This window comes from Thamnophis elegans, chromosome 10 (genome assembly GCF_009769535.1).
Source record: "Thamnophis elegans isolate rThaEle1 chromosome 10, rThaEle1.pri, whole genome shotgun sequence".
NCBI lineage: Eukaryota > Metazoa > Chordata > Lepidosauria > Squamata > Colubridae > Thamnophis > Thamnophis elegans.
In genome coordinates this window covers 46,983,884-47,011,163 of record NC_045550.1, presented here as the reverse complement: position 1 = coordinate 47,011,163, position 27,280 = coordinate 46,983,884, and the positions used below count along the sequence as shown (strand labels likewise).

Genomic DNA, 27,280 nt, shown 5'->3' with positions numbered 1-27,280 from the left:
GCCGGCAGTCAGCAGAAGTAGCCTGCAGTACTGCACTTTAACCACTTCGCCACTGTGGCTCATGACTATTAAGCAAGTGGCTTAATGTCTATTAAGCAAGCTCTATCAATGTTGTGATCATTCAGACATTTGAAGAAGCAATCTTGACCTACTAAAACTCTTTGCAAACTAATGAAACAAATGAGTTTGGGGAGACAGGGTGCTGTAATGCTGCATTTGCACATTGCTGCTGCAGCATGTTTATTTCTGCCAGCTAAGATGGATCAGAACCAAATTTTTCTGACATCATGTCCTGCAGGATGAGTTGCTTCAACTTCTGCACTGCTGGGTTTGTTCCACTGCATAATAATGCTTTTTTAAAATTGTATTATTATTTTACTGAAAGACACTCAAATGTTTGCCTGATTATATGAGAACAAAAAGTAAGCATTGAATCTAGAACTCAATAACCCTCTGTATTGATAATTTGGCCTCCTACTTCTCTATGATGAATGAGGTCGTCTACTGCACACATTGAAAAAGAGAATCCCAGCTCATAAAAAGAATTTTAAAGTTAAAGGTAAAGGTTCCCTTCGCACATAAGTCATTCCCAAATCTAGGGGGCAGTGCCCATCTCTGTTTCAAAGCCAAAAAGCCAGCACGATCCAAAGACGTATCTGTGGTCATGTGGCCGGCATGACTAAATGCCAAAGGCACACAGAATGCTGTTACCTTCCCACCAAAGGTGGCTTCTATTTTTTCAACTTGAATTTTTACATGCTTTCGAACTGCTAGATTTGAACGGAACGACAAGTAACGAGAGCTCATTCCGTTACGTGGCACTAGGGATTTGAACCGCCAAACTGCCGACCTTTCTGATCAACAAGTTCAGCATCTTAGCCACTGAGCCACCACATCTAATGAGTAAAATTAGAATTAGAATCAAATGTGGAGAGAATCAACAGTTTTACAGACTTGCATTCAACATAACAATGCTGAAGCTACAGGAAAGAGAGTAGATGCCCCTAAATGTTCAAAGAGGCAGCTTGCATGCTCTTGCCCATATTTTTATCTTTCACTATTTGTCCTAGCTGCAGACAGCCAAAAAGCCAAACAGAGCAAATAAAATGTAAACAGGACTAGTGTCTTTGAGTATTAGCACCTTGGAGAGTTCCCTACAGTTTGTCCAAGGCAGACAAAAATTCCATAGAAGCTTCCATTCCTAAATCAGTCTTTACAGTGTTTAATCAGGATCAAAAAAAGACTGGAAGGCCCTGATAATTTCAATGCTACTTGCTGCTGACTTTGAATTTAAAGGCTCCTGCTCATATTTATGGATGGATACTGAGATCTAAAGTTCTCAGTCCACATTCTCAGGTTGAAAAACATGCTGAAGACTTTGCCTAAATTAGGGTGACCTGGATTCTTATGAATTTTCTTTAGAATCCTGCTGGGCTTATTATCCTTGGGACAGAATATAAATTTTAAAGAAGTTAAATTCCATCCACTTAATGCTTAATGTAGACATATTGCTTTTGATCACTTATTATACCTCATTTTCATCTATGTCCAGACAATTCAGCCTAAATAAAACTTCCAGTTTAAAGATTCAGAGTAAAACAAGAATATTAAGTTAGGGCAAAAAAAAAAAAAGTCTTTACATCCACTCTTTTTTCAACTGAGTTGGTCTGCTTGGAGGTTAAAATATATAAAGGCATCTATTAAATCCTTTCCTTTTTGCAAACAAGAATTCCTACTTGGTTAAAGCACTAAGTATATTTATTGGAAACAGTCAATACAAATTTGTTCTATTCTAACAGAAACCAAAACATTTAATTGTTATTAGTTAGTGATGTCATTTTTCAAACTATGAAATGAAAATACAAATAGCAATAGCACTTAGATTTATACACTGGGTCATATTCCAGTCCACTCTAAGTGGTTTACAGAGTCAGCATATCACTCACAACAATCTGGGTCCTCATTTTATCAACCTTGGAAGGATGAAAGGCTGAATCAACCTTGAGCCGGTGAGAATTGAACTACTGGCAATCGGCAGAGTTAGCTTGCAATACTGCATTCTAACTACTGCACCATCACAGTTCAAATCCACTGGCAAACTGAAGAAACAGTGGACCAACTAGTTAGCTGCTACAAGAAGATTGTACATACTGACTACAATGGCATGGCAAAGTAGCAACAATGGTACGTTGGAAGATCTGCAAGAAATATCATTTGCCTAAAGCAAGAACTAGGGGGATAACAAAATAGACAAAGTAATAGAAAATGAAAACCTAAATAGCTTGGGTAATTTGGAACTCAGACAGAAAAGCACCTGTCAAATAATACTTCAGATTTAACTGCTGATAAGAGAGAAAAAAAGTCTGGATAATAGACACTGTAGTACCTGAGACAACAGAAGAGCAGGGAATGGACTGGAGTAGGTAACAAAATACAAAGAAACAGAATGACTGTAGGAAAAGAAGATAATAACAATAGTAATAGGTGTCTTGGGTACAATCCCAAAACAGTTGAAGCACCGCTTGAACTCCATTGGCACTGACAAAATCACCAAGTCAGTTGCAAAATTGCTTACATTTTGTGACTACACTTTTAACACTATCAAACAACAACATCTGTCTATCCCAGGTCCTTGGGAAGGACTTGATTAAAATGCCTAATCCAGTCTAAGCATCTGGCTGACTGTTCAACCAACCATAATAAATGCTCCAGAAACTGCTAATATATCTTAGTATATAGTATATATTAGTATATAACTGCATGTTGCTTTGAACTGGTTCCCTGCTTGCGATTATATAATTAACTTATTTGAGAGATGAATTGCATGAACATAATCCACTGAAAATCTTTCAGTTCAGGATATTCAAAGCACTGAGTAGCAAGATGTAAATTGCACCTGCAGAGTGATGGGTGACAGAGTCAGAATTATAATTTGAAAGTTCATAGATTGCAAACAAAAAGATTTGTTGACTCATTTACTAAAGTCTATCTAATAATAACAGCAAGAGCCATATGGATGGTGATTTCAGCGAAAGGTGAAATGAGATTTCCCTATATTCAACCGGACCATCGGGGGCAAGCATTTAATATGCATAAGTAATGAATTCCAGACAGATGCTTGCAATCAGTTCAAACAAAACTCACAAAGAGTTCACAGCTGATGACTAGCTTTATGGATCTAATGAAGGAGGTTCAGATTCATAAAAAACATCGGTCATAATTGGATCTTTAAATGTAACTCAAATTCACTGCTATACTAAGATGATCTACAGCAAACATTTTTTAAAAATACTGGTGAGTGCTCCCTAACCAATATTTGAATCACTCTATGCCAGGGGTGTCAAACTCAAGGCCTGGAGGCTGCATCCAGCCCACGGGGTACTTAGATCTGGCCCATGGGGCTGCTCTGGAAACAGGGCAGGACTGGCCCACAGTGCCTCTGCCAACCCACAGACGACCCTCCCGAGCTCCATTTTTGCTGGCAGAGGGTTGCAAGAGGCCGTCACAGCTGAAAACGGAGTTCCTGAGCCCATTTTCTTTGACAGAGCACTCGGGCCACCACAGGTGCTTCCAACATGAATGACATTAAGCTGGCCATGCCCCCTGGCAACACCTACCCCGCCCCCCCAAGGTCAAACACAACCCTAATGCAGCCCTCAATGAAATTAAGTTTGACACTCCTGCTCTATTTTATCAGGTCTCTCCTCTGCCTAAAGAGGAATGCTAAAACATATAAGGAATGGTTGCTGGAATTGGGTATGTCTAGTTTAATGAAAAGAGGGACTAGGGATGACATGATAATGGTGTTCCAGTATCTCAGGGGCTACCACAAAGAAGAGAGAGAAGCTATTTTACAAAGCACTTAAGGGCAGGACAAGAAGCAATGGATGGAAACTAATCAAGAAGAGAAACAACTTAGAACTAAGAAGAAATTTCCTGACAATTGTAACAATAAATCAGTGGAACAGCTTGCCTTCAGAAGTTGTAAATGCTCCAACACTGGAATATTTTAAGAAGATATTGGATAACCATTCATCTGAGATGGTATGGGGTTTCCTGCCTAAGTGGGGGTTAGACTAGAAGACTTCCAAGGTCCCTTCCAATTCTGTTGTTCTGTTCTGTTCTAACCTTAATTTTTTCCCCCTTTAATGTTTTGGGCTTTTGCAAGCTTTTGGATTTTCAAATTCTTATCACCCTCTGCATAATCAGTGCTTTTTTATTACATAGATAATTTGTATCTAAAGATCCAGAACTCCATTTACTGTACATGTTAAGTAAGATGTTTTCATTCTCTTTTTGGTAATACAATTCAAATACCATTTAAATATATTCGGGCAAAGTGGTTACTCTAGTTTGGAACTCTTAAGATGTGGGGCTTTAGCCTTTGGGGGAACCATGGATCTTCAAAGCTGCACCCATCTCATCTGTACTTCATGTACTCTGGCCAAGTGGTTTTAAATAAAGCAAGCTATTTCAGTTATTGCCAGATGCTCTGATGCACAAACAAGGAAGGGATATATATCTGTGTGTGTGTGAGTGTGTGTGTGTGTTTTTATATATATATATATATATATATATATATATATATATATATATATATATATATATATATATATAAAATATAATATAATATAATATTATATATATATATATATATATATATATATATATATATATAAAATATATATATATAATATAATATATTATATATATATATATATATATATATATATATATATATATATATATATATATATATATATATATATATTCTGAGGTTTTCGCGGGTGTTAGTATGTAGGTCTCTAGTTGTTCGGGTTTTCTCCCGCGTAAAATTGGAGGTGTTTTGGCGACGTTTCGACGAAGTCTCATTCACGTATTTATCAGCACAAATACTACACACACACACACATATATATCACAATATCCACAACGTAAGCTACCCATGAAAATAAGAAGCCTGAGCAGGAAAATATCTGCTCTAAAACTTCAGAAAGAAACATCATAATGGTATCTTGTTGTTGTTGTTAGTTGCGTCTGACCCATGGCAACCCCATGGACAATGTTCCTCCAGGCCTTCCTGTCCTCTGCCACCCTCTGGAGTCCATTTAAGCTCACGCCTACTACTTCTGTGACTCCATCCAGCCACCTCATTCTCTGTCATCCCCTTCTTCTTTTGCCCTCAATCTTTGCCAGCATTCGGCTCTTCTTCAGTGAGTCCTTCCTTCTCATTAGGTGACCAAAGTATTTGAGTTTCATCTTCAGGATCTGGACTTCTAAAGAGCAGTCAGGATTGATCTGCTCTAGGACTGACTAGTTTGATCTCCTTGCAGTCCAAGGGACTTGCAGGAGTCTTCTTCAGGACCAGAATTCAAAGGTCTCAATTCTTTGGCACTCAGCCTTCCTTATGGTCCAACTTTCACAGCCATACTTCGCAACTGGAAAAACCATAGCCCTGACTATACACACTTTTGTTGGCAGGGTTATGTCTCTGCTTTATAGTATGCTGTCTAGATTTGCCATAGCTTTCCTGTCCGGGAACAAGTGTCTTTTAATTTCTTGGCTGCAGTCCCCATCTGCAGTGATCCTGGAACCCAGGAAAATAAAATCTGTCATTACTTCCATTTCTTCCCCATCTATTTGCAGGAATTGAGAGGGCTGGATGCCATGATCTTAGTTTTCTTAATGCTGAGTTTCAAGCCAACTTTTTCACTCTCCTTCTTCATCTGCATTAAGAGGCTCTTTAATTCCTTTTCACTTTCTCCCATTAGAGTGGTATCAACTTAAGTCAAAAGGAGACATCAGAAATTAAGATCCAGAACTCCATTTGCTGTAGATTTCTTTCGGTGGTTCACAGTAAAAAGAACATCTGGACATCATTGCTATTAGGTACAGTTGAAGAGTTAGGTATACTTGGCTTGAAGAGGAGAAAAGAAGAAATTGGAAGAAGAATTTGGCTTGGCATCAAGAACAGCTTGATGCCATTACTAAGTGGCCAACAGTGAAATAGATTGACTTTGAAGATGTAGGAGTTTGTTGTTGCTTCTGTTTTAAGAAACTTAACTGTGATCTAACTTAGATGCTGAAACAAATTAATTGTGTATCAGTGCAAGAATACTTCCTTCTATGGTATGATGATAATTTAAAAACTCAATATCTGCCTTTTCCCCCCCAATTTGCCAAGAAAATTAGTGATGTGTAACATCTCCAGATAAAATGTGACTTTCATATGAAGGGACCTTCATGTTTTATCTCAGATGGATAGTCACATTTTCAACGTAGCCATGCCAGAGTTATATACAACTGCACACATTCTCAAAGCTGTTCCTCCAATTAAAAAGGCATGTTCAGAAATAATTTGAACGTCCATATCGTATATCAGGTTTTGCTTTTCCCATAACCAGATGGAAGGGTGCTGCTGAGCTCTGCCATTAAATATGAGTAGCTTGTGAAATGATTGGTGAAATGTTAGCAGGTAGCTACAGATGAATAGTCCTTCAGGCTGGGAGACTAAGCAAAATGGAACTTTAATAGGAAACCATTAAAACAGGATCTGTAGACAAGACTGGAAAGGTAAAGTTTCCCCTTGCACAGACAGTATGTGTTAGTCATTCCCAACTCTAGGGGGCAGTGCTCATCTCCATTTCAAAGCCAAAGAGCCAGCACTGTCAGAAGACATCTTTGTTGTCATGTGGCCAGCATGACTAAACGCCGAAGGCACATGGAACACTGCTACCTTCCCACCAAAGGTGGTTCCTATTTTTCTACTTGCATTTTTATCTGCTTTTGAACTGCTAGGTTGGCAGTAGCTGAGACAAGTAATGGGAGAGCTCACTCTGTTACGCAGTGCTAGGGATTCGAACCACTGAACTGCCTATCTTTCTGATCAACAAGCTCAGCATCTTAGCCACTGAGCCACCCCATCCTCAGATAATCAGTGACAAATATTTTCCCTATGACTATCAAAAAATCTGCATGTAATTCCATGCTCCTGGATTGATGTTCTTTCCTGTGAATGCAACACTGAGTCAGAAGGACAATATTTGAGTTACCAGGGTTACACTCAACTCCAAAAAACCTTAGTATACCCCAAAGGTTGTTGCCAAGCTCTTTAAAAATTGGATAGATGAGGAAAATAATCACATACAGTGGGCTATAAGCATATTACTATCGGTATATAGTTTTCATTAAATGACATGGGTTGCATTTACTACATTTCAAGGGTGGGTTTTGGCATACCAACAATACTCCTTGGAGGAAAAGGTTTCATGTTCCTGCATTTTGTATTCTGCAAATTTCAGAATTATGGGTGAATTTTTTTTAAAGTTCATTGCTAGTGTAGATTAATGAATCAATTAGTTTTACTTTATCGGGTGTGAATTTTTTATTTGACTTCAAGTTATTTTCTTTATTAATGAAGAAATATGTTTGCTTTGATATGCTTTAAAAAAGCCAAACTAATGGAATGCTATGCTTTCCTAGAATATTTTTTTCTCTAAATATTCTAAGAGGGCAAACAGGCAACTATTATATCTTAGAAATTTGGATTTTGATTGGACAATGTTAGTTCTCATTCAGATTTTCAGACTTCTAATTGTATTTCTAAGTGTCTGCTGGCTCTTTGCCAGTGGCATTCTGAATTTAAAATTTTTTACAACTGGTTCTGTGGGTGTAACTTGGTGGCATGGCATAGCTTGGTAGGCATGGTTTGGTGGGTGTGGCAGGGGAAGGATACTGTAAAATCTCCATTTCCTCCCGATCAGCTGGGACTCAGGAGGCAGAGAATAGTTAGGGACGGGGCCAGTTAAAGGTGGTATTTACCGGTTCTCCAGAATTGGTCAGAACCTGCTGAATACCACCTCTTTTCTGGATCTCAGTGTATTAGGCTTTTAAAAACTCAGTAGAGACGAATAAGTAGTGCCTTCAGCAAGATCAGATAACCTTAGATCTTGTACAAAGTGATTCTCATTTTTTAAAAAGAATTAATAACAGACTCACATATAAGACAATATTAAGTGATTATTTCCTATTTTCTCTTTTCGTTTCTGTTGATATAGACATAAATTGATATATTAAACTGTATTTATGTTTGGAAGAAAAATAATGTTGAGTTGTACATTCAGAAATAGACTCTTTTTGTTGTTCTTTTAACAAAAATACTGCAGACAATAAAAGAAACAAGTTATGAACATTTTGATTAATTGAATATTGGACCTACAAATTTCATAATGTGTTTATACATCATAATGCATTCATACCAGAAGTGTAGTCTGAAAAATTTATATTGACTCTCCTGCTTCATCTCTCAAGTAATTATTGCTCTTTTTTACCCATTGAATGGCAATAGAATGATTAGATAGGAAATTTTAACAAATAAAAAGCTAGCTCATTTGTATTTCATATGTTGACTCATAAATCTTTCCTATCATGTCGGTACTAATCTGCATTTTAAGAAAAAAAATGTGGCACAACATTTCAGTATGCATTCTTCAGCTACCCTATTTTAAATGTACTTAATCACACAGTCACATTTTCAAAAGATATTTTGATACTGATCAATTTATTTATTTTTGTTCCTGAGCATCTCATGGAGAACAGGAAAAAAATACATACAAACATAGCTATATCCAATATGTACAGAGCACTGAAACTATGGACCAGAACGGCGCAAATAGAAATAGTCTGAGCTTGGTTGTTTTCTTGCAGACGTTCCATTACGCAAACTAAGTAACATTTTTAGAGCTCCAAATCAGTTTCCTTTTGTCCAACCAGTACTATATTCAAATTCAAATATGCTGATTTCAAGGAATCTGAGTAGGTCTCTGTGCAGAATGGCATTTTTTTAAAAAGCCACTGTTACTTAACAGCTCTCAAATGATTCGTCAAAATTAGAAGATGGAATGAAGCAAGTTTTCCCATTGTCCTAGTAAAAAGCTCCAATTCACATCTTTGCCTACACAATGAACTAACAAACTATCTTAGACAAACCATTCGCTCTCAACCTCATAGGTTTGTGTGTGTGTGTGTGTGTGTGTAAAAATCACAACTGTGCATGTGAAGCATTTTTACTTTTGAGTGAGGCAACATGCAAACTTTGTTGATATGCCTAGAAAACAGAAAGCTTTAATTTAAACTAATGACAAAAGAAAGTATAAAATAAACACCTTTAAAAAAAAATACTACTCCTTATCTAATTTTGATGAAATCAAATTTTGTGAAAGTTAGCCAGTCTGATGGTACATAATGCAAATATTACTTAACTCAAGCTAGTCTTACAGATACAGAAGCTGCACTGTAAATTTTAAAAAAATGAATTCAGTGATGACTGAGAACTGTGAGATGAAAAAAGTATGTCTAAAAATGCATGTATTTTTTTAGAAAAACTGTGATTTATAAAGTGCCTTTTCCCAAAGTTATTCCAAACTACCCTTATATTAAGGTAAACATGGGGCACCTTGATTCACACATTATGTTTGTAAATGTTACAGCAAGCAGAACAAAGCTTTTTCTGTGACGATTGTTACTGTGTTAGTCATTATCACTGAAAAATCACCCACCAGGATTCCTGTTAGGTCACTTAAAAAGAATCTTTGCGCCATTGCTGAATCAGTTCTGCACCTGTATGATCGCCCTACACTGGGACTCCTGCTGAGACAATTTATTTCTTGTTCCACAGAATATGTGGGTTGATCTGTTTCCTACTCACATCGTTTCACATCCTGGGATCAACACAGCTTCTCCACCTTTCCACAGGGGACTAGTCATTCATAGTGCTATTATTCCACAGCTCTTTAAATTGTAACAAAGAGAAAATGCAAAGGGATAACTCTGATATTTCTGAGGCAAACTGCATTAGACAAATGAATACAGCATGAAATAAAAAGATGAATGGTGGGAACGGAATGTGATTCAAAACTCCTCTTTTCAGCACTTCTCAATATTGGAAGGTTACTGTAGGTTGCGGTATTGCTTCATTGTTTTTATTATTTTAAAACAGTAAATGGTACAAATTATAGTTAACATTTGTTTAAAAGGTTTCAATAGCCACTAGAAAAGGACGATGAAGAGTCACATTATAATTCTCATGCTAGTGTAATTGAATCTGTGAATTACATTTTCTTTTAAAAGCTTATATTATCTATTTGTGTAGTGGTTTAAGAATCAGAAGTCCACTTTGTGTAGGTTTTATGATTTTCTATATATTGCTACATTTACTAATCATTTATTCAGGGTATTTTTTTTCCTTTTTCCTTTATTTTCTCCTTCAAACCAAACATTTTCTAGTATCTTTAGGTACAACACAGCACCCGAGTGCATTCCAACTGTTTCAAGGGTAAGTTGGAAAATATGATAAGGTTCCAACAAAATATTCCCTGAATGATGACATTATCTCCTTTATATCTGATTTTCATCTGGCTTCAGGAGCAACTGATTTTTTTCCCCTCCCCATTGTTGGCCTAAGAGATTCCATTATCAAAGATATTATCCAACCTTGCCCACAATCCATGTTCATAATATCAGTGAAGCCTTTTAATGACATACTGGTGGTAGTGCAGTGTTTAGAATGTAGTATTGCAGGCAAACTCTGTCCACAGCCAGAAGTTCGATCCTGACTGGCTCCAGATTAACTCAGCCTTCCATCCTTCCAAGCTGAGTAAAATGAGGACCCAGATTGTTGAGGGAAATACACTGACATTTGTAAACTGCTTGAAGAGTATTGTAAAGCCCTATGGAGCAGTATATAAGTCTAAGTGCTATTCCTATAGTTGTATTCTCTTAAGATTGAAGCAGCAGAGTTATGGCCAAAGGACAAATCGTGAGACAAATGCAATTATATCCTCCAAATGCCTTATCACTTCTCTGATCTCCTGGCATCTATCAGCTCACTCCACTCAAAGAAAGGGATATTCTTAATATCCTAGTTTGTCACTACCAATAAACTGAGGTAACAATATTATGATTTTTCTCCCATAGAAGGATCCAGAACAGAATGACCCCACTAAACATGGAGGAGTTTATAAAATGAGTCATGAATGGATATACCTATAGAACAATACTTTAAAGAGATATTTTATTAAGAGGAGATTAATTGAAGGAGGGAATATATTGCACTAATTTGGTTTTCTTTTTAATAAAGTAGTTGGGAAAACTACTATACTTCCCAACCTCTGCCACACATTTCAAACCAATTTCTTTTTTCAAAAACTTGCAGCACTAGGTAAAATAGCATTTGGATATACAGACCATGTCTGGGCCACAAATTAAATGAACTATAGCCTGAATACAGGTAAGGAACAAATATTTTCACTAGCCTGTCAGACTGCTGTCATCTCACACAGAACAAAATTCAAGACTCCTGTGGGCTAAATGCCATTTTAGACAAGGCAAAGAAAGTGCAGAACTGAAGTTTGAAGCCAAGAGATATATATACCTGGTAAGGCACAATGCCTGTGAACTGCTTCCCCACTCAATATTAATCAATGCTATGAGGCATCCTGCTACTACAGGGGCCTCTGGTATGTTATCTACAGTGCAACCCAAAGGCGACTGCAGCATCTTTGACTTGCTCACGTGCGAGGCCCGAATCTCATGAAAATTCATATACTATAAGAAATGATCTGAATAGTTTTGCAACAATTCATGTTATTGTGGAATGCAGTTGCATGCTGATTAGTTTCTTTAGAAGTCCATAAATATATCCACATCACAATGAGTTGAATACATTTCAATACAATTCAGTTGCCTCTGATAATTGGGAACACTTTTATAAGGATTGCTCATTAGATGGAGGAAGTACATTAATGCATGTAATTATATACAGTACATATAGTAAATGTATATGCATATATAAAAACTTCCAAGCATTTCTACCACTGGTGCAGAATCTGGTTTTTTTTTTCTTTCAGATCAACTGACTGTTGATCCAGTGGTTGAGAAAAGGTCCACTTAACTGATCAGTTGTTACTTAAGCCTGACTGTAGGCAGAGACAGGATGACTGGCTCAACGTCTCCCAGCTGGCTTTCATGTTTAAGACAGGACTAGAATTCAGTCTCTGGGTGTCTAGCCCGGAGCCTTAACCACTAGACCAAACTGGCTCTCAGCATGCAGTAAGATATTGATATTTTAAAAACCAATATATGAACCTAATCTTTTCCTTCTGTCTCAGTTACATTAAATTGTTTTCCAACTCAGACTTCTAAGTCATATAAAGATAAAATGCACCTTCAAAAAGCATGAAGACATGGTTTGGCCAGCAGGCTAGAGACCCCAGGGTACTACGGAGCCCATCAAGTGGTTGGTCCGATTGCTGTCATCAGGGGTATCATTATGCTTTGTCAACCATGAAAGACACAGAAGGGCTTTTGACTATACAGGTAGTCCTCACTTAGTGACTTCTTGTTCAGCAACCATTCGAAGTTACAACAGTGCTCAACAAGAAGACTTATGGCCGGTCCTTGAAGTTGTGACTGTCATAGTATCCCCACAGTCACAGGATCATGATTGACAACCAGCACACAGTTACAATGGTCACAGCTTCCCACAGTCACATCATCACCACTTGTGATCTTCACTGTCAGCTTCCAATAAGTCAAGTCAATGAGGAAACCAGCCACCACCTGATGTCATGCTTAATGACTGCACATGATTCCTTAACAACCACAATCTGAACTGTCATTGTACACTGAAGATCACATTTAATTTTGTTCTATAAGGGGCAATGACAATAAAGTAAACTAAATCAGCTTAGGAGGAATAAAAGTTTATAACAGATAATCTTAAATAGGAAAAAAATCTTCTCTACTAAATCTAGTAGTGCTTTGAATTCATTGGAGTGTAAAGTGCATTAAAACTAGAAGTAATATTTTTCCCTTGCTTATCTATGATCTGGTGCAAAACTCTGCTATTAATGATCCTCTTGTTCCTGTCACTGCATCTCTTATTTTCTCAACCTCTGTATTATACAATAATTATCTCGTGTGTGGCCTTTATATAAAAACACTGTCAGAGATGTTTCTTTCAGGAAGGAAGCTGTTCCTTTCAGGTGTAGCTGTTCAAAAGATGCCTACCAGATGTAAGAGGCAAAAGAGCGTAAAAAAAAAATGAAAGAGTGAAATAATGAGGCAAAAAAACCCATTCTGCTGAAAAGTGTTATCTAAAAAGTCTTTTATATATTTATATAACAGGAACCAAAATATACTTTTATCATAACATTCTAATGAATTTTAATTTTCAAGCCAATAATGCAACTGAGGGCTTTAGAAATGCAGGGACATAAGACAGCTTTTAGCCCCAAAGCTGGTTATCTAATAATTTTACTTATCAAAAGGTAATATTTACCATGATTCTGTAATATATATGACTAAATCTTTTCTACTTGGAAACTCATGTATTCTCCAACCCCTACCAAAGTCTTCATCTTTTTAGAATTATACATATTTTGAGCCATTCTTCATCAGAACGTTTAGAAAATTGTTTAAATATAAAATCAAGATTCTTTGATACCAAATGCCAAACTCCAATTAGAGCAATTACTAAATGCAAAATTAATTTCTATCCCAAACTCTTCATAATGAACGGAAGGATCTCAGATCCTTTTATTCTCAAATGCATTCTTTGATATGCTGAACTAGTCAAGAATAAGCAAGTAGACAAAGATCGCATAGTGATAACAAACTTTCATTTCAATTAATTCTAGAAACAAAGCAAGGGAAGATAAGATAATAAACATGGACTATATAATGAAGTCTGCTTGACAATCTTTGCAAGATACTTTTTGTCTTGACTTTCCAAGCAGTCATCTACAGCCCATAATGATCTCATGAATACTTGAAACTTTGTTAAATCTGGTTCTCTCCAGATGCATTCATTAACATTCCAAGATGGGGAATCCAATGAAAGTTGATCTATAAGTAAAAAGACTCAACATAGGTAAAATATATCTAATATATTTTCCAGATGTGCATATGGAATATACATGGACGTTTCCTAAATATGGATGTTACAACTTAGAATTACCGAGTGAACCTAACTGTGGGAAAGTCTGAGGAATTATTTCTTTATTCAATAATAAGCTTGGAAATTCACTGCCATTGAATATGATGGCTACCAATTTATATAATTTTAAAATGGGGTTAGATAATTGGACTATCAATCACTACTAATCTTGAGCATTGTATATAGTGTCTTGAATAACTACAACTAATGGACATCAATGTGGAAGAGGATTCTCTTTAGATTATGATTTAAGTTTCCAGATTCCTGACTGGTCACTATGTGATACCAAATGTTGAACTAGATAAGGATGCAGTTTGATCCAGAAACACTCTTGTGTTCTTGCAAATGTTGCATAATTCAGGTGATTTTGGCCTTCTACATCTCATAACACTTCTTTCACCAAAGGGTATTCTTATTTATTTTATGCCTTTATTTTTAGCTTCAATGGAGGAGCAGCTTGCGAGTGGTACCTAGACATCCTTCCTACATTTCTAAGGCTAAAGAATCCTGAACACTGAGATTTATAACATGATCATTCTTGTTAGTTAGGGTATAAGCAAACCAATTTAAAAGGTGAAGGTTAAAAATTAATAAGAACTGAAAATGTTTCGTAGTACATGCCAGGAAATTCAAAGTGTGAAAGGAAGATATTATTGTGTAATATTATGTAACCAGCATTAACTCACTTGAGATTTATTTAAAAACTTTTTACCATGTTTCCAAAAAACATAGTGTAGTACAACTTATAAGAAAATGATAGATAGTTATCAGAACACTCTGTAAATAGCTGCAAGGTATCTTTGGAAGATGGACTGTCTCTTAAAGGAGAAGAAAGTTAGAACCTAACTTTCACAAGTCTAGAGGTAGTGATATTCCCGCTCTTAAACAAATATACTATTTCAAGATGAATGGTACAAAGAACAAGGAGTTGGGTCCAGGTCAAGGATGTAAATGGAGAGCCATCAGCAGATGAACTGTAGAACTCTTAAGAACTTCCCCAATGAATCAGACCACTGACTCACTTATTTCAACACTATCAAAACTGGCTTTCAATCCTTTTCCGAGATTTTAACTTGACATTTTTCAAGGTCTACGTGAAGATGGCAAGGAATATATTATATCTTCTGCACGATAGACTACATGAACTTTACAACTGAGAATATTTGGAGTTAGAGAGAAACGAAAAGATCTCTCTTCTCGCAGATGGTCCATTGATGATTCAGTTTGGTCTAGCCATTAAGGCACCAGTTTAGAAACTAAGAGACCCTAAGCTCTAGTCCCATGAAATTTCGTCAGATGGATGACCTTCACCCCACAGGGTTGTAGTTGTGGGGAAAATAGGAGGGGAAAAGTATGTTGAATATATTCACCACTTTGTGTTGCTTATAAAAATAATGCAGGTTGGATATAGCCTAACAAACAAATTGGAGACAGATGGGATATCTTTTTGCTGCCTTCTATCCAACATAGCATCCTATCTCTCCATAAAACATAAACATAAAATACATAGACAAGCCTAACTGAAATGATCTGGAAAAGATGAAAGACCCTTTATATATAGTGCCAGCAAAATTCATTACCTCTTACATCCCATCTAAAAATAATAACTCTTGATGACTTGGTTTGATTGTCTTGATGGTTTGGTTTAACTTATTAATTTAGTTAACAAGTTAACTTATTAACTTGGTTTAACTTAGATTTACTTAGATTTACTTCCTGCTTTGCCCCATAGCCAAGGTGGCGCAGTGGTTAAATGCAGCACTGCAGGCTACTGCTAGATCAGCAGGTCAGCGGTTCAAATCTCACCGGCTCAGGGTTGACTCAGCCTTCCATCCTTCCGAGGTGGGTAAAATGAGGACCCAGATTGTTGGGGGCAATATGCTGACTCTCTGTAAACCGCTTAGAGAGGCCTGTAAGGCCTATGAAGCGGTATATAAGTCTACTGCTATTGCTATTGCTATATAACAGCCTGATCATGTAGGATGGAATGAAAGAGTGTGACTGCATGAAAGTCTGCTAGGGACATTTCCACAGCTGAAGGTGGATTTGAACCAGGGCCTTTCCTGCTCTAATCCAGCACCTTAACTTCTTCCACTGTAAATTGTGCTTTTCATTGGATACGCGTGCATTAAATTATAAGAACAGTTTTATTAACTAAGCCTAGAGGTGCAATACTTTGCATATTCTCCTGTCTGTAAGGCAGAGAATGTACAGAGAATCTACTTCTGGACAAGCCTGCATAACGAACACCGGCTTTCTTTACTCAGTGGAATTAAAACTCGTGTCTAGAGCTTACCTTCAATACCATTCACAATGTTACTGCAGTAAATTCAGCAGGTGATCTGATGACTAAGCAACAACTCTGCTTATGATAGGTGTGGGAATAAGTGCTTGTGTCCTCTTGCATTCAAGAACTAACCATTCAAATGCCAAATAAATGACTTCTTGGAAAAGTCATTCTGACTTCATTAAATACAGCTATTCATTTTATCAAGTTAAAACAAAATCCTGCTTTAAAATCAGGATGAAATACAGTGAATCTCAGAATTCAATCAGCAACCATCTTCCACTGCCTTTTTTTGGCTCCCTTTTGTGGAAAAATAACACTTCTTCAGTTAAACACTTATTACTTTACTGTATTAGGCAATTTACTCCACATTTTATTCAAAATAAATCTTTCTCTGTTGCAGATGGGAAGCTCATAATGAGCCGCTCAGCAGTAATTAGAATACAAAAGGGAAATGAGTGGCATATAAAGTTAATAAATAAATACGCAAAAAGAGCTTCCCACTGAGTTTAACACATATTGCTTTTCTGAACAGCCCAGCAGGTGCCTTGAGAGGCAAACTTTCTCTTGAGTAAATCGTCAAGAGTGAGGCAGTAATCCAAATTCCCTAATTACAAATGGAAAGCCATCAAATCTCTCTTCCCTAGAATATTTACTCAGTGAAATTACAAAAATCATCAAAAGTTATCTGGGGCTGCAAAGATCAAAATCCCAGTTAATGGGAGGCAGCCAGCGCCAAAACCAATATTACCACAAATTTGGAACCCAATGCTCTAGATTTCTAAATATTTAAACTTTTTGGGGGGTGATTTCATTTCTAAAAAACAAAATAAAAAAGGATTCTAGGGTTTGTTTCTTGTTTTTTTTTGGGGGGGGGGGAGGAGAGGGAACTTTATATGTCCATAACTTTGTATGTCAGTAACATTCTTTGAGGTGCAGCGGATGGTGAAAGGGGGAAAGAAATACCCCCGAGTTGTGACCCAAAAGACCTGCCATACCTGTATTTCATTCCTGTCAGTTTTGCAGTGGATTCTTTTAAGGAAATGTGATGTTGGGGGGTAAAGGTTCCCAAACTGCGAGCGATAATCGCCACTGTCCGGAATTTTGCTCTGGCCGCATTGACCGCATTTGGACCGGAGGAGGTCTGTTTGCTGATCATCCTGTCTTCCCCATTCCGGTTCTTGAGGTTATGCTCCGTGCACGCTATGGAGACTTGCATGGTTCTCTCGCGAAGCTTTCCTCTTCAAATTGGGGAAGAAGAAGAAGGGGAAAAAAACTTCCGCCTCCTTGAGAGGCTAGGAATGCAGGAGCCGAACACTCCCCGGCGCAGTTCGACGGGGCCTCCCGACTCGAGGCGTGCTCCTCCAACAAAAGTGAATTAGGGGCTGGTTGTTGCAGCAACAACCGACGAGGCAGACCCGAGCGCGGAACTTGCCAAAAGCACAAAATGAAAAGGGCAGAGAATGCGTTTACAGTCGCTTTTCCCTCTTCTTCCTCCTCTTTCGCGAAGCTTTTCTTCTTCTTCTTTTTTTTTTGTCGTCCCCTTCAGCGTTTAGACAGAAAAACCTTCCATTCGCTCCACCGCTTCGGAAAAAAAGCTCAAGCCTGCATCTTTCCAGGGAAGGCAAAGCAGCGGCATCTGAGCTCCTCGCCTTCACGCAGGGCTCCAATCAGCGCAGGATGAGTCGCGGAGCCTCGCCGGACCGCGGAAGCGTGTCCATGCAGAACTCGAGAGGAGTCTTGACACCGCTTAATCCCGCCCCGATCCCCCCCACTCCCCGAAGACCACGAACCTCCCTCCAGCCGCCGCCTCCCGACGTCGGCATCTACGGAAGACCACGCCTCCTCTGGATCCCCCTGGTTCCCCCGAGCGGCAGCATTTAAAAACCCTGGGTTGGAAGCAAAGCCGGGTCTCTGCGCCCACCGGAGGCTCCGATGCGGTTCCGTGGCGGGACGTGCAACGCGCGCCCCCCCTTTTAGGAAGCGTACAAGAAAGCGCGCGAGGGCGGCGGGTTTTTTCCCCTCTCTTTGTGCGCGGCAGCCGCTGTGGGGAGAGGCGCTTTGCGGGGCTGCCTACACCGCGGGAACGGAGCTCCACCCCACCACCACCCCACACACATACACGCAGGGGCAGAATAAATGTAGGCGAAAGCGCGCTAACCTCTGTTGCGCGCGTGTGTGGTGCGCGTGGGGGGAGAGAGAAAGAAAGAACTAGCCGGCTGCGCGCTGACGAATTAATCCCTCGCGCCGGGCAGGCTGAGATGCTAGAAAGCCTGCGCGCGTTTATGAAGCGCGCCGGGATTAAGCGGGATGTTCGCGCAAACCCGCCGTTGGGACTCAGACCGAGGCCCCTTTTCACGCGGTTTTTGAGCGAAATCGGGCTAATCCCAAAAGTTGGCCCAAAGCAGGCGCGCGCGCACTCGACCAGTAGACGGAGAGCGCGCGAAACCTCGTGGCGGCCTGAGTTCAGCTCGTGGCATTACTTCGCCAATTACTCGAAAAGCAAAACAACTCTTAAGCCCGAACGCTCGTGAGGGAACGGGAGGGCGTGTGAAGCGTCTCTCGTGGGTCTCCAGGTAGCTAAACGAAGGTAGCGCCGCCCACTTACTTTCCAGCACCAAATCTAGTGGGTTAATCGGCGTTTGACTCCCAACGACGGCCGAGAGGTTGGGGGGGGGGGATTTGAGCATCTCCTTGGAGGACTGGCTGTACATCTGCAGTGCGCTGGCTACATTTCTTTAAATCACAATCTACTAATTCTAATCCTCTAGGTGGTCCAGAAAGGTAACCCGCACCGGCTGGATTTGTGCAATACGTCGGCCTAAAATATGCCTGTCCACATTGTGTGTGGCTAAACAGACCCCCTTGCCCACTTTCACACATGTCTAGGAGGTGTGAACAAAGGCAAAGCTGCAGATCTTCAGGAATGCTTCAAATAGTTTATGGATCTCATTCAGCTGGAGCATCCCATTAGGTATTACTATGGATGATCTCAGTGTGGGCCAAGAGCCAAACAATCTTGAAAAGTGGGCCAGCGTCATTTATTTTGCTCAAGTGGCAAAAGAATAATTTAAAGCCCTGACATAGATAGGTTTCACTATTGGAGGAGTTTGGGTTCTAGGCAGGAAAAGGGGAAGGAGAAGAAAAAAGGAATGAACGAGGAAAATAAAAATCTGAAAGGATACTTTGCTGAAAAAATCCTGCACCAGACTACTCCAGGGAGATTGTTAAGGAATACCTGGTTCTTTTGTGGGAATGAAGATGGAAGAACCATGTTCCTAAAGAATTTAACAGTTTGATGTAGTAATTAAAGTACTGGTTTAGAACCTGGGAGGCTGTAAATTAAGGTGACCAGATTTTCAGATTGGAAAAGAGGGACACCCTTGACCGGGGGGCGGGGGGGGGGCTGGCTTGATTAAAAAAAAATTTTCACCCCAGGACACTGAAACCAGCATAAATACGAATCTGTTGCCAAACAAAATTTTGATCACGTGATCATGAGGATGCTGCAATGGTCGCTAAGTGTGAAAAATGGTCGCAACGGTCGCTAAGTGTGAAAAATGGTCGCAACGGTCGCTAAGTGTGAAAAATGGTCATCAGTCACTTTTTTCAATGCCATTGTAACTTTGGTCACTAAATGTTTTCCCCCTCCTCGAGACTCCTCACTTCTTCCTTCATTCCTCTTGCTTACCTACCTTCACCTTATCTGTCTTCTGCTCTTTCCCTCTCTTCCTTCCTTCCTCCCTCCTTCCATCCTCTTCTTTCCTCACTCACTCCCTTCCTCCTTTTTTCTCTTCCTTCCTCCTTCCATTCTTTATACGATATAAAATTCAATGAGGGTGAAACACACCAAATCTGGCAAAGCTGCCTTGCACCAACCTGGCCTGCCCATAGAATAGCAGCCACTTTGAGACACATAAACCTGGTCTGAACATATTGCATCACAAAGATTTGCAAAGATCACATTTGCAAAAAGGAACATTTCTTGTAGTAAATACATTTTATAAACAATTTAAAAGTAAAAATCCCCCCAAAATAATAAAAAAGGTATTCTATAAATAAAAGAAATCCTTAAAAACCATTGTTAAGTATTACACCAGCAATAATTTATACTGTCACCATTTCAAACTATCATCAGAAATACGAATCTGTTGCCAAACATCAACATTTTGATCGCGTAACCATGAGGAATTCCACAACGGTCGCTAAGTGTGAAAATGGTCGCTAAGTGTGAAAAATGGTCATCAGTCACTTTTTTCAATGCCATTGTAACTTTGGTCACTAAATGTTTTCCCCCTCCTCGAGACTCCTCACTTCTTCCTTCATTCCTCTTGCTTATCTACCTTCACCTTATCTGTCTTCTGCTCTTTCCCTCTCTTCCTTCCTTCCTCCCTCCTTCCATCCTCTTCTTTCCTCACTCACTCCCTTCCTCCTTTTTTCTCTTCCTTCCTCCTTCCATTCTTTATACGATATAAAATTCAATGAGGGTGAAACACACCAAATCTGGCAAAGCTGCCTTGCACCAACCTGGCCTGCCCATAGAATAGCAGCCACTTTGAGACACATAAACCTGGTCTTAACATATTGCATCACAAAGATTTGCAAAGATCACATTTGCAAAAAGGAACATTTCTTGTAGTAAATACATTTTATAAACAATTTAAAAGTAAAAATCCTCCCAAAATAATAAAAAAGGTATTCTATAAATAAAAGAAATCCTTAAAAACCATTGTTAAGTATTACACCAGCAATAATTTATACTGTCACCATTTCAAACTATCATCAGAAATACGAATCTGTTGCCAAACATCAACATTTTGATCGCGTAACCATGAGGATGCCACAACGGTCGCTAAGTGTGAAAATGGTCGCTAAGTGTGAAAAATGGTCATCAGTCACTTTTTTCAATGCCATTGTAACTTTGGTCACTAAATGTTTTCCCCCTCCTCGAGACTCCTCACTTCTTCCTTCATTCCTCTTGCTTATCTACCTTCACCTTATCTGTCTTCTGCTCTTTCCCTCTCTTCCTTCCTTCCTCCCTCCTTCCATCCTCTTCTTTCCTCACTCACTCCCTTCCTCCTTTTTTCTCTTCCTTCCTCCTTCCATTCTTTATACGATATAAAATTCAATGAGGGTGAAACACACCAAATCTGGCAAAGCTGCCTTGCACCAACCTGGCCTGCCCATAGAATAGCAGCCACTTTGAGACACGTAAACCTGGTCTGAACATATTGCATCACAAAGATTTGCAAAGATCACATTTGCAAAAAGGAACATTTCTTGTAGTAAATACATTTTATAAACAATTTAAAAGTAAAAATCCCCCCAAAATAATAAAAAAGGTATTCTATAAATAAAAGAAATCCTTAAAAACCATTGTTAAGTATTACACCAGCAATAATTTATACTGTCACCATTTCAAACTATCATCAGAAATACGAATCTGTTGCCAAACATCAACATTTTGATCGCGTAACCATGAGGATGCCACAACGGTTGCTAAGTGTGAAAATGGTCGCTAAGTGTGAAAAATGGTCATCAGTCACTTTTTTCAATGCCATTGTAATTTTGGTCACTAAACAGCCATGTTCCTGACTTAACAACCACCATGATTCACTTAACGTGGCAATAAAAGGTCGCAAAATGAGGCAAAATCATTTAACAAACGTCTCCCTTAGCAACAGAAATTGGGGGATCAATCCTGGTCGTAAGTCGAGGATTACCGGTAGCCAATTGCAAAAGGCAACTTTACTTGGAACAGGTGAGATTGTGCCCGGATCCCTTTCATGCCAACATCCCATCCTGTCCATGGGGAGAACTCCACAGGCGGACAAAAGCCCCAATCCCCTCTCAACCTCCAGCTGACTCTGCCATCCGCCATAACCACACATGCCCCTCAAAGGCAAAACTCAGGGGGCTGAATTCTACAGGGGGAGGAGTAAAGGGGGGATTTGAGGGGCAGCCCAAAGCACCATCTGTCTAAATTTGCGTCAGGCAGGCAGTAACATTTTCATAGACCATGATCAGAGGAGCAGCTGATCCTATGGAGAGACTCCTCCTGCATTCAGTCCCAGGCCTACAAGTGGAAGTACCCTTCCTTCCTTCCTCCTTTCACCTTCCTTCCCTCCCTCCCTCCCTCCCTCTTTCTTCCTTCTAGCCTTCCTTCCTTTCCATTCTTTCTCCTTCCTTCCTTCCTCTTGCCTATCTGCCTTCTGTCTTTCTGCACTTTAGATCTCTCTTCCTCCTTCCTTCCTCTTTCCATCCTTTCACCAAAAATCAGGATGTTTTATTAGCATCAGCATCATTCTGCTGAAAATGCCAGATTCTGTGGTACTTCTGGATGAGATTTAGAAAATTACAGAGACATGAGGAACCATTATATAATTTCACTTGGCAAAACTCTGATTAAAATAATAGCAACAAAATGTAAGGTTTTTTAATTTTAAAACTCTAGCAAAACATAGATTTATTTCCAGTTTAGTTAATTAATGCCATTATAAACAGGAATGCAATTGATTAAATAAAAATGACTTTTTCTTTTATTAAGAATACTTATTCTACACTAAACTAGAAAATATTTCATAGGCCCTTCAACAAGTTTGTTACAAATTTTCAGGATTGCATGCATTCTTGAAACTGATACCATGTAATGTTAAAAAGCAGATCACTAACTAAGTACACTAAAAACCATGTTTAATTATTTGCTACTTGAGGCCAATAGCAATGATGAAGAAATTTCTCTCATCCTCAGTGACAATATTTTTAGGGCCAAAAAATAAAACTCTGTATATTGGATCTGTTGAATGGAGAAAGGCCTGCCCCCCCCTCCCCCAAATGAGACACCTTCCACGATAATAGGAGAGGAGAGCCCGGAGACAGCAATCACAAGGCAGAACGTAGCTAAGAGAACGGGGCAGCTAAGAGAACGGGGCGGGGGTTGGGAGAAGGCATGGGACTGGCTGGGGAAGGAGGGAGGGGGGGAGGGGGAGAACATGAGTGTGTGTATCCCTCCTTCCTTCAGCCCAACACTCTTGCTGGCATTCTGGCCAGACGAGAGGGACTGCAGAGGGTCTAGGGCAGCGAGTCATTCAATCAATGGGAAACTTGCCTCTTGGAAGGAATGACCCGGTTTGGCTCCCACTTTCAACAATCAAACAGAGAAGCGAAGAGGCAGGAGAGACGAAGCGGGAGCCAAGCCGAGCTAGAGTGTTGGGCTGAAGGAAGGAGGGATACACACACTCGCGTTCTCCCCCTCCCTCCCTCCCTCTCTCTCTCTCTCTCTCAAATGGCAAATCGCTGCTGGGAGCCCGGTCTCATTTGGGGGAGGGGGAGGAAGCAAGCCTTTTTCCATTTCAAGGAGCTGCCGCTCCTCCCCCCCACCTCTTAGAAGTCCAGCCAGCTGCCTGCCAAGCTCTCCACGGAGACTAGTATCCAGCCGGATTTCTTGAATCCCCGCGTGTGTGGGCAACGCAGCTAGGCAGGCTCTGCTTGGGAGGACCAGGCTATGGAGGGCATAGCATGGTCATCTCAAGCGAAGCTCCCCTCCCCCGCATAGCTGCATTGCCCACACGCGCAGGGATTCAAAGTATCCAGCCGGATTTCTTGAATCCCCGCGTGTGTGGGCAACGCAGCTAGGCAGGCTCTGCTTGGGAGGACCAGGCTATGGAGGGCATAGCATGGTCATCTCAAGCGAAGCTCCCCTCCCCCGCATAGCTGCATTGCCCACACGCGCGGGGATTCAAAGTTTCCAGCCGGATTTCTTGAATCCCCACGTGTGTGGGCAACGCAGCTAGGCAGGCTCTGCTTGGGAGGACCAGGCTATGGAGGGCATAGCATGGTCATCTCAAGCGAAGCTCCCCTCCCCCGCCTAGCTGCGTTGCCCACACGCGCGGGGATTCAAAGTATCCAGCCGAATTTCTTGAATCCCCGCGTGTGTGGGCAACGCAGCTAGGCGGGCTCTGCTTGGGAGGACCAGGCTATGGAAGGCATAGCATGGTCATCTCAAGCGAAGCTCCCCTCCCCCGCATAGCTGCGTTGCCCACATGCGCGGGGATTCAAAGTATCCAGCCGGATTTCTTGAATCCCCGCGCATGTGGGCAACGCAGCTAGGCGGGCGGGCAACCCGCTTGCTGTTGAAGACACGCTGGACGCGGCAGGGCAGGGGCCCGTGGCCGGGAGCGGCTTCTGGTGGCTACCGGGCGGCGATCTCACACCATCCGCTCGCGGCTCTTAATACTCACCAGTCAGCGCAGCTGCAACCTCTTTCGTCTTTTGGTGAAAGGAAATGGAGACTCGCGCAGGCGTGCTGAAAATTTCCAATCCCAGCCAGCTCACTGATTGGCTGGAGTCCAGGCCAATCCAATCAGTGAGCGGGCAGGCTGGGCTGGCTTAAATTTGTAGGTAGGTAAAAGCACACTTTTTTTGGCGCTCGCAGCTCCCGCCCATCAGCTGCTAGCTTGCTGGGCTGGCTCATCGGTAGGATAGAGAACAAAACGATGAGCCAGCCCAGCAAGCTAGCAGCTGATGGGCGGGAGCTGCGAGCGCCAAAAAAAGCGTGCCTTTTAAAAAGGCGGGCGGGACGCGGGAAAATGCATTGAAAAGCGGGGGTGTCCCGCCAAAAGCGGGACGTCTGGTCACCTTACTGTAAATTCTTGTCAACTTTAGGCATGAAAGCTGGCTGGATGACTTTGAGCCAGTTTCTCAGCCCAACCCACCACGCAAGGTTGTGGTGAAAATAGATGGAGGAAGAAGTTTGGGATATGTTTGCCATTTTTGAGTTATTTATAAAAGTAATAAAAATGGGATCTAAATAAAATAAAAGTCCTAACCATACCCATGCTATAGGCATGACGCTGAGCTTGTCAATCAGAAAGTTCAGCAGTTCGAACCCCTGGCACTGTGTAATAGAGTGAACTCCTGTTACTTGTCCCAGCTGCTGCCAACCCAGCAGTTCAAAAGCATGTAAAAATGCAAGAAAAAAAATAAGAACTACCTTTGGTGGGAAGGTAACAGCATTCCATGCGCCTTCGGCGTTTAGTCACGCCGGCCACATGACCACGGAGACATATTTGGACAGCGCTGGTTCTTTGGCTTTGAAATGGTGATGAGACCACCCCCTATAGTCAGGAACAACTAGCACATATGTGCAAGGAGAACCTTTACCTTACCTAACACTACTACCATGGAAACTGCATCAAACCCACATGGTATTGATGGGGAAGTTTGTGGCCTATAGGTACCTCTGGGTTAAATAAACCCAGTCTGACAGCATAAATAAAATGTTTAAGTTTAGAAGGATTTATGGCTTCAGGGAAATATATTTTCATTTGCAGACAATCTCAACTTTACTTCAAGGCATCTCCAATTAAAAGAGAGGCAGCTGGAAGGCGACAATAAACTTGAGTGGCAAATAATTTACCTGGAATAAAACTCTCTTGGGCTGCCAATGTAAAGGTAAGTTTTGATGAGGAAGTTGGATGTAAATATCTATGAGTCCTTGGTAAATATTAAGAATTGTTTAATATTTTTTCTTCAGCAAATATTAATTTTGTTTTTTCTGCCCCATTTGTGAACTTAAAGTGGTTCCTAATTAATAAATGTTTCCAACTTTAGTAAAAATATGTATTTAAGTAAAATCTCTTTCATGTCCTCCTAATTCCTGGTGATTTCCTGCAAGTGTTTGTGTAATTTCATTGGCAGCAAACTGGAAGTGATTTGCATCATATTCTTTGGTTCTCCTTTTCCTTTTCCCACTTCCTAATCTAGCCTGCAATTCTGGTTTTATTAGAAGGATTATTAGTTGCTTGACAAAAAATACAGTTCTTTAAATGATAAGTGGGATAAGAGAAAATTAAAACAATGAAAATGCAATAATTAATAATATCCAAAACCAGCCTGAAGAACTTTAAAAGAAAAACTCCCAGCCCGATTAAAATTGTCAGATTACATAAATCAACTGAACCAGCTCAGTCATTTTTTTAAAAAAAGATCAAACTTTTGCTTAATATTTAAAACAATTTTAAATTACAGACAAAAGAATATTATGGCCTATGTGAGATAATTTTGGAGAGACACCTTGCTGTAATGATTGAAGTTTCAGATTAGGAGACTAGGAGTTCTAGTTTTGCCTAGTTTTGCCTTAGCCAGCTAGGTGATGTTGGGCCAGTCATTTCCTCTCAAGTCTGGGAGAGATAATGTCAAAACCTTTCTGAAAATGTTGCCATTTTATTCACTTGTTCAGGCTGTCACTGGCTATGAAGACAGATCCACAAATATAAAATATGTACACAAATTGGCATTCTGTAATCCCTCTCCTGCTTGGTTCAGTATATAAGTACTTTATGCATTTTGATTTGATATATGCTTAAGTGTAGTGAGGTAAAGGTAAAGGTTCCTGTCACACATATGTGCTAGTTGCTCCCGACTCTAGAGTGCTTTTCCCTCTTCTTCCTTCTCCTTCGCGAAGCTTTTCTTCTTCTTCTTTTTTTGTCGTCCCCTTCAGCGTTTAGACAGAAAAATGTAATCTGTAGTTGCTCCCGACTCTAGAGGGCAGTGCTCATCTCCCTTTCAAAGCCGAAGAGCCAGCGCTGTCCGAAGAGGTCTCCATGGTCATGTGGCTGGCATGACTAAACGCCACCACGACCCTGTTATTTTTAAAAAATCTGCTCCTACATTTTATTCTCAGCAGATCGCAGCACATAGCTGATTTTATCTGGATGGCGAAACTAAGGAGAATTGGATCCAGTTCCTACGGAATCTGGATAGGAGCCAAGGTGGCGCAGTGGTTAAATGCAGCACTGCAGGCTGACTGCTAGATCAGCAGTTCAGCGGTTCAAATCTCACCGGCTCAGGGTTGACTCAGCCTTCCATCCTTCCGAGGTGGGTAAAATGAGGACCCGGATTGTTGTTGGGGGCAATATGCTGACTCTGTAAACCGCTTAGAGAGGGCTGAAAGCCCTATGAAGCGGTATATAAGTCTACTGTTATTATTATTATTG

At 40.3% G+C, this 27,280-nt stretch overlaps 1 protein-coding gene across 3 annotated transcripts in view; it reads right to left on the bottom strand.

Moving 5' to 3' along the window:
• Window positions 1-27,280, bottom strand: part of KCNAB1 (potassium voltage-gated channel subfamily A member regulatory beta subunit 1) — a 189,521-nt gene that overhangs the window by 138,543 nt on the left and 23,698 nt on the right. For 2 of the 3 annotated variants that reach the window (XM_032225555.1, XM_032225556.1), the window contains exon 1: window positions 17,282-17,502. The exons of the other annotated variant lie outside the window; for it this stretch is intronic. In XM_032225555.1, the coding sequence (XP_032081446.1) occupies window positions 17,282-17,502 (221 nt within the window). Of the gene's footprint in view, window positions 1-17,281; window positions 17,503-27,280 lie in introns of those variants that run through there. 3 annotated transcript variants of the gene reach the window in all.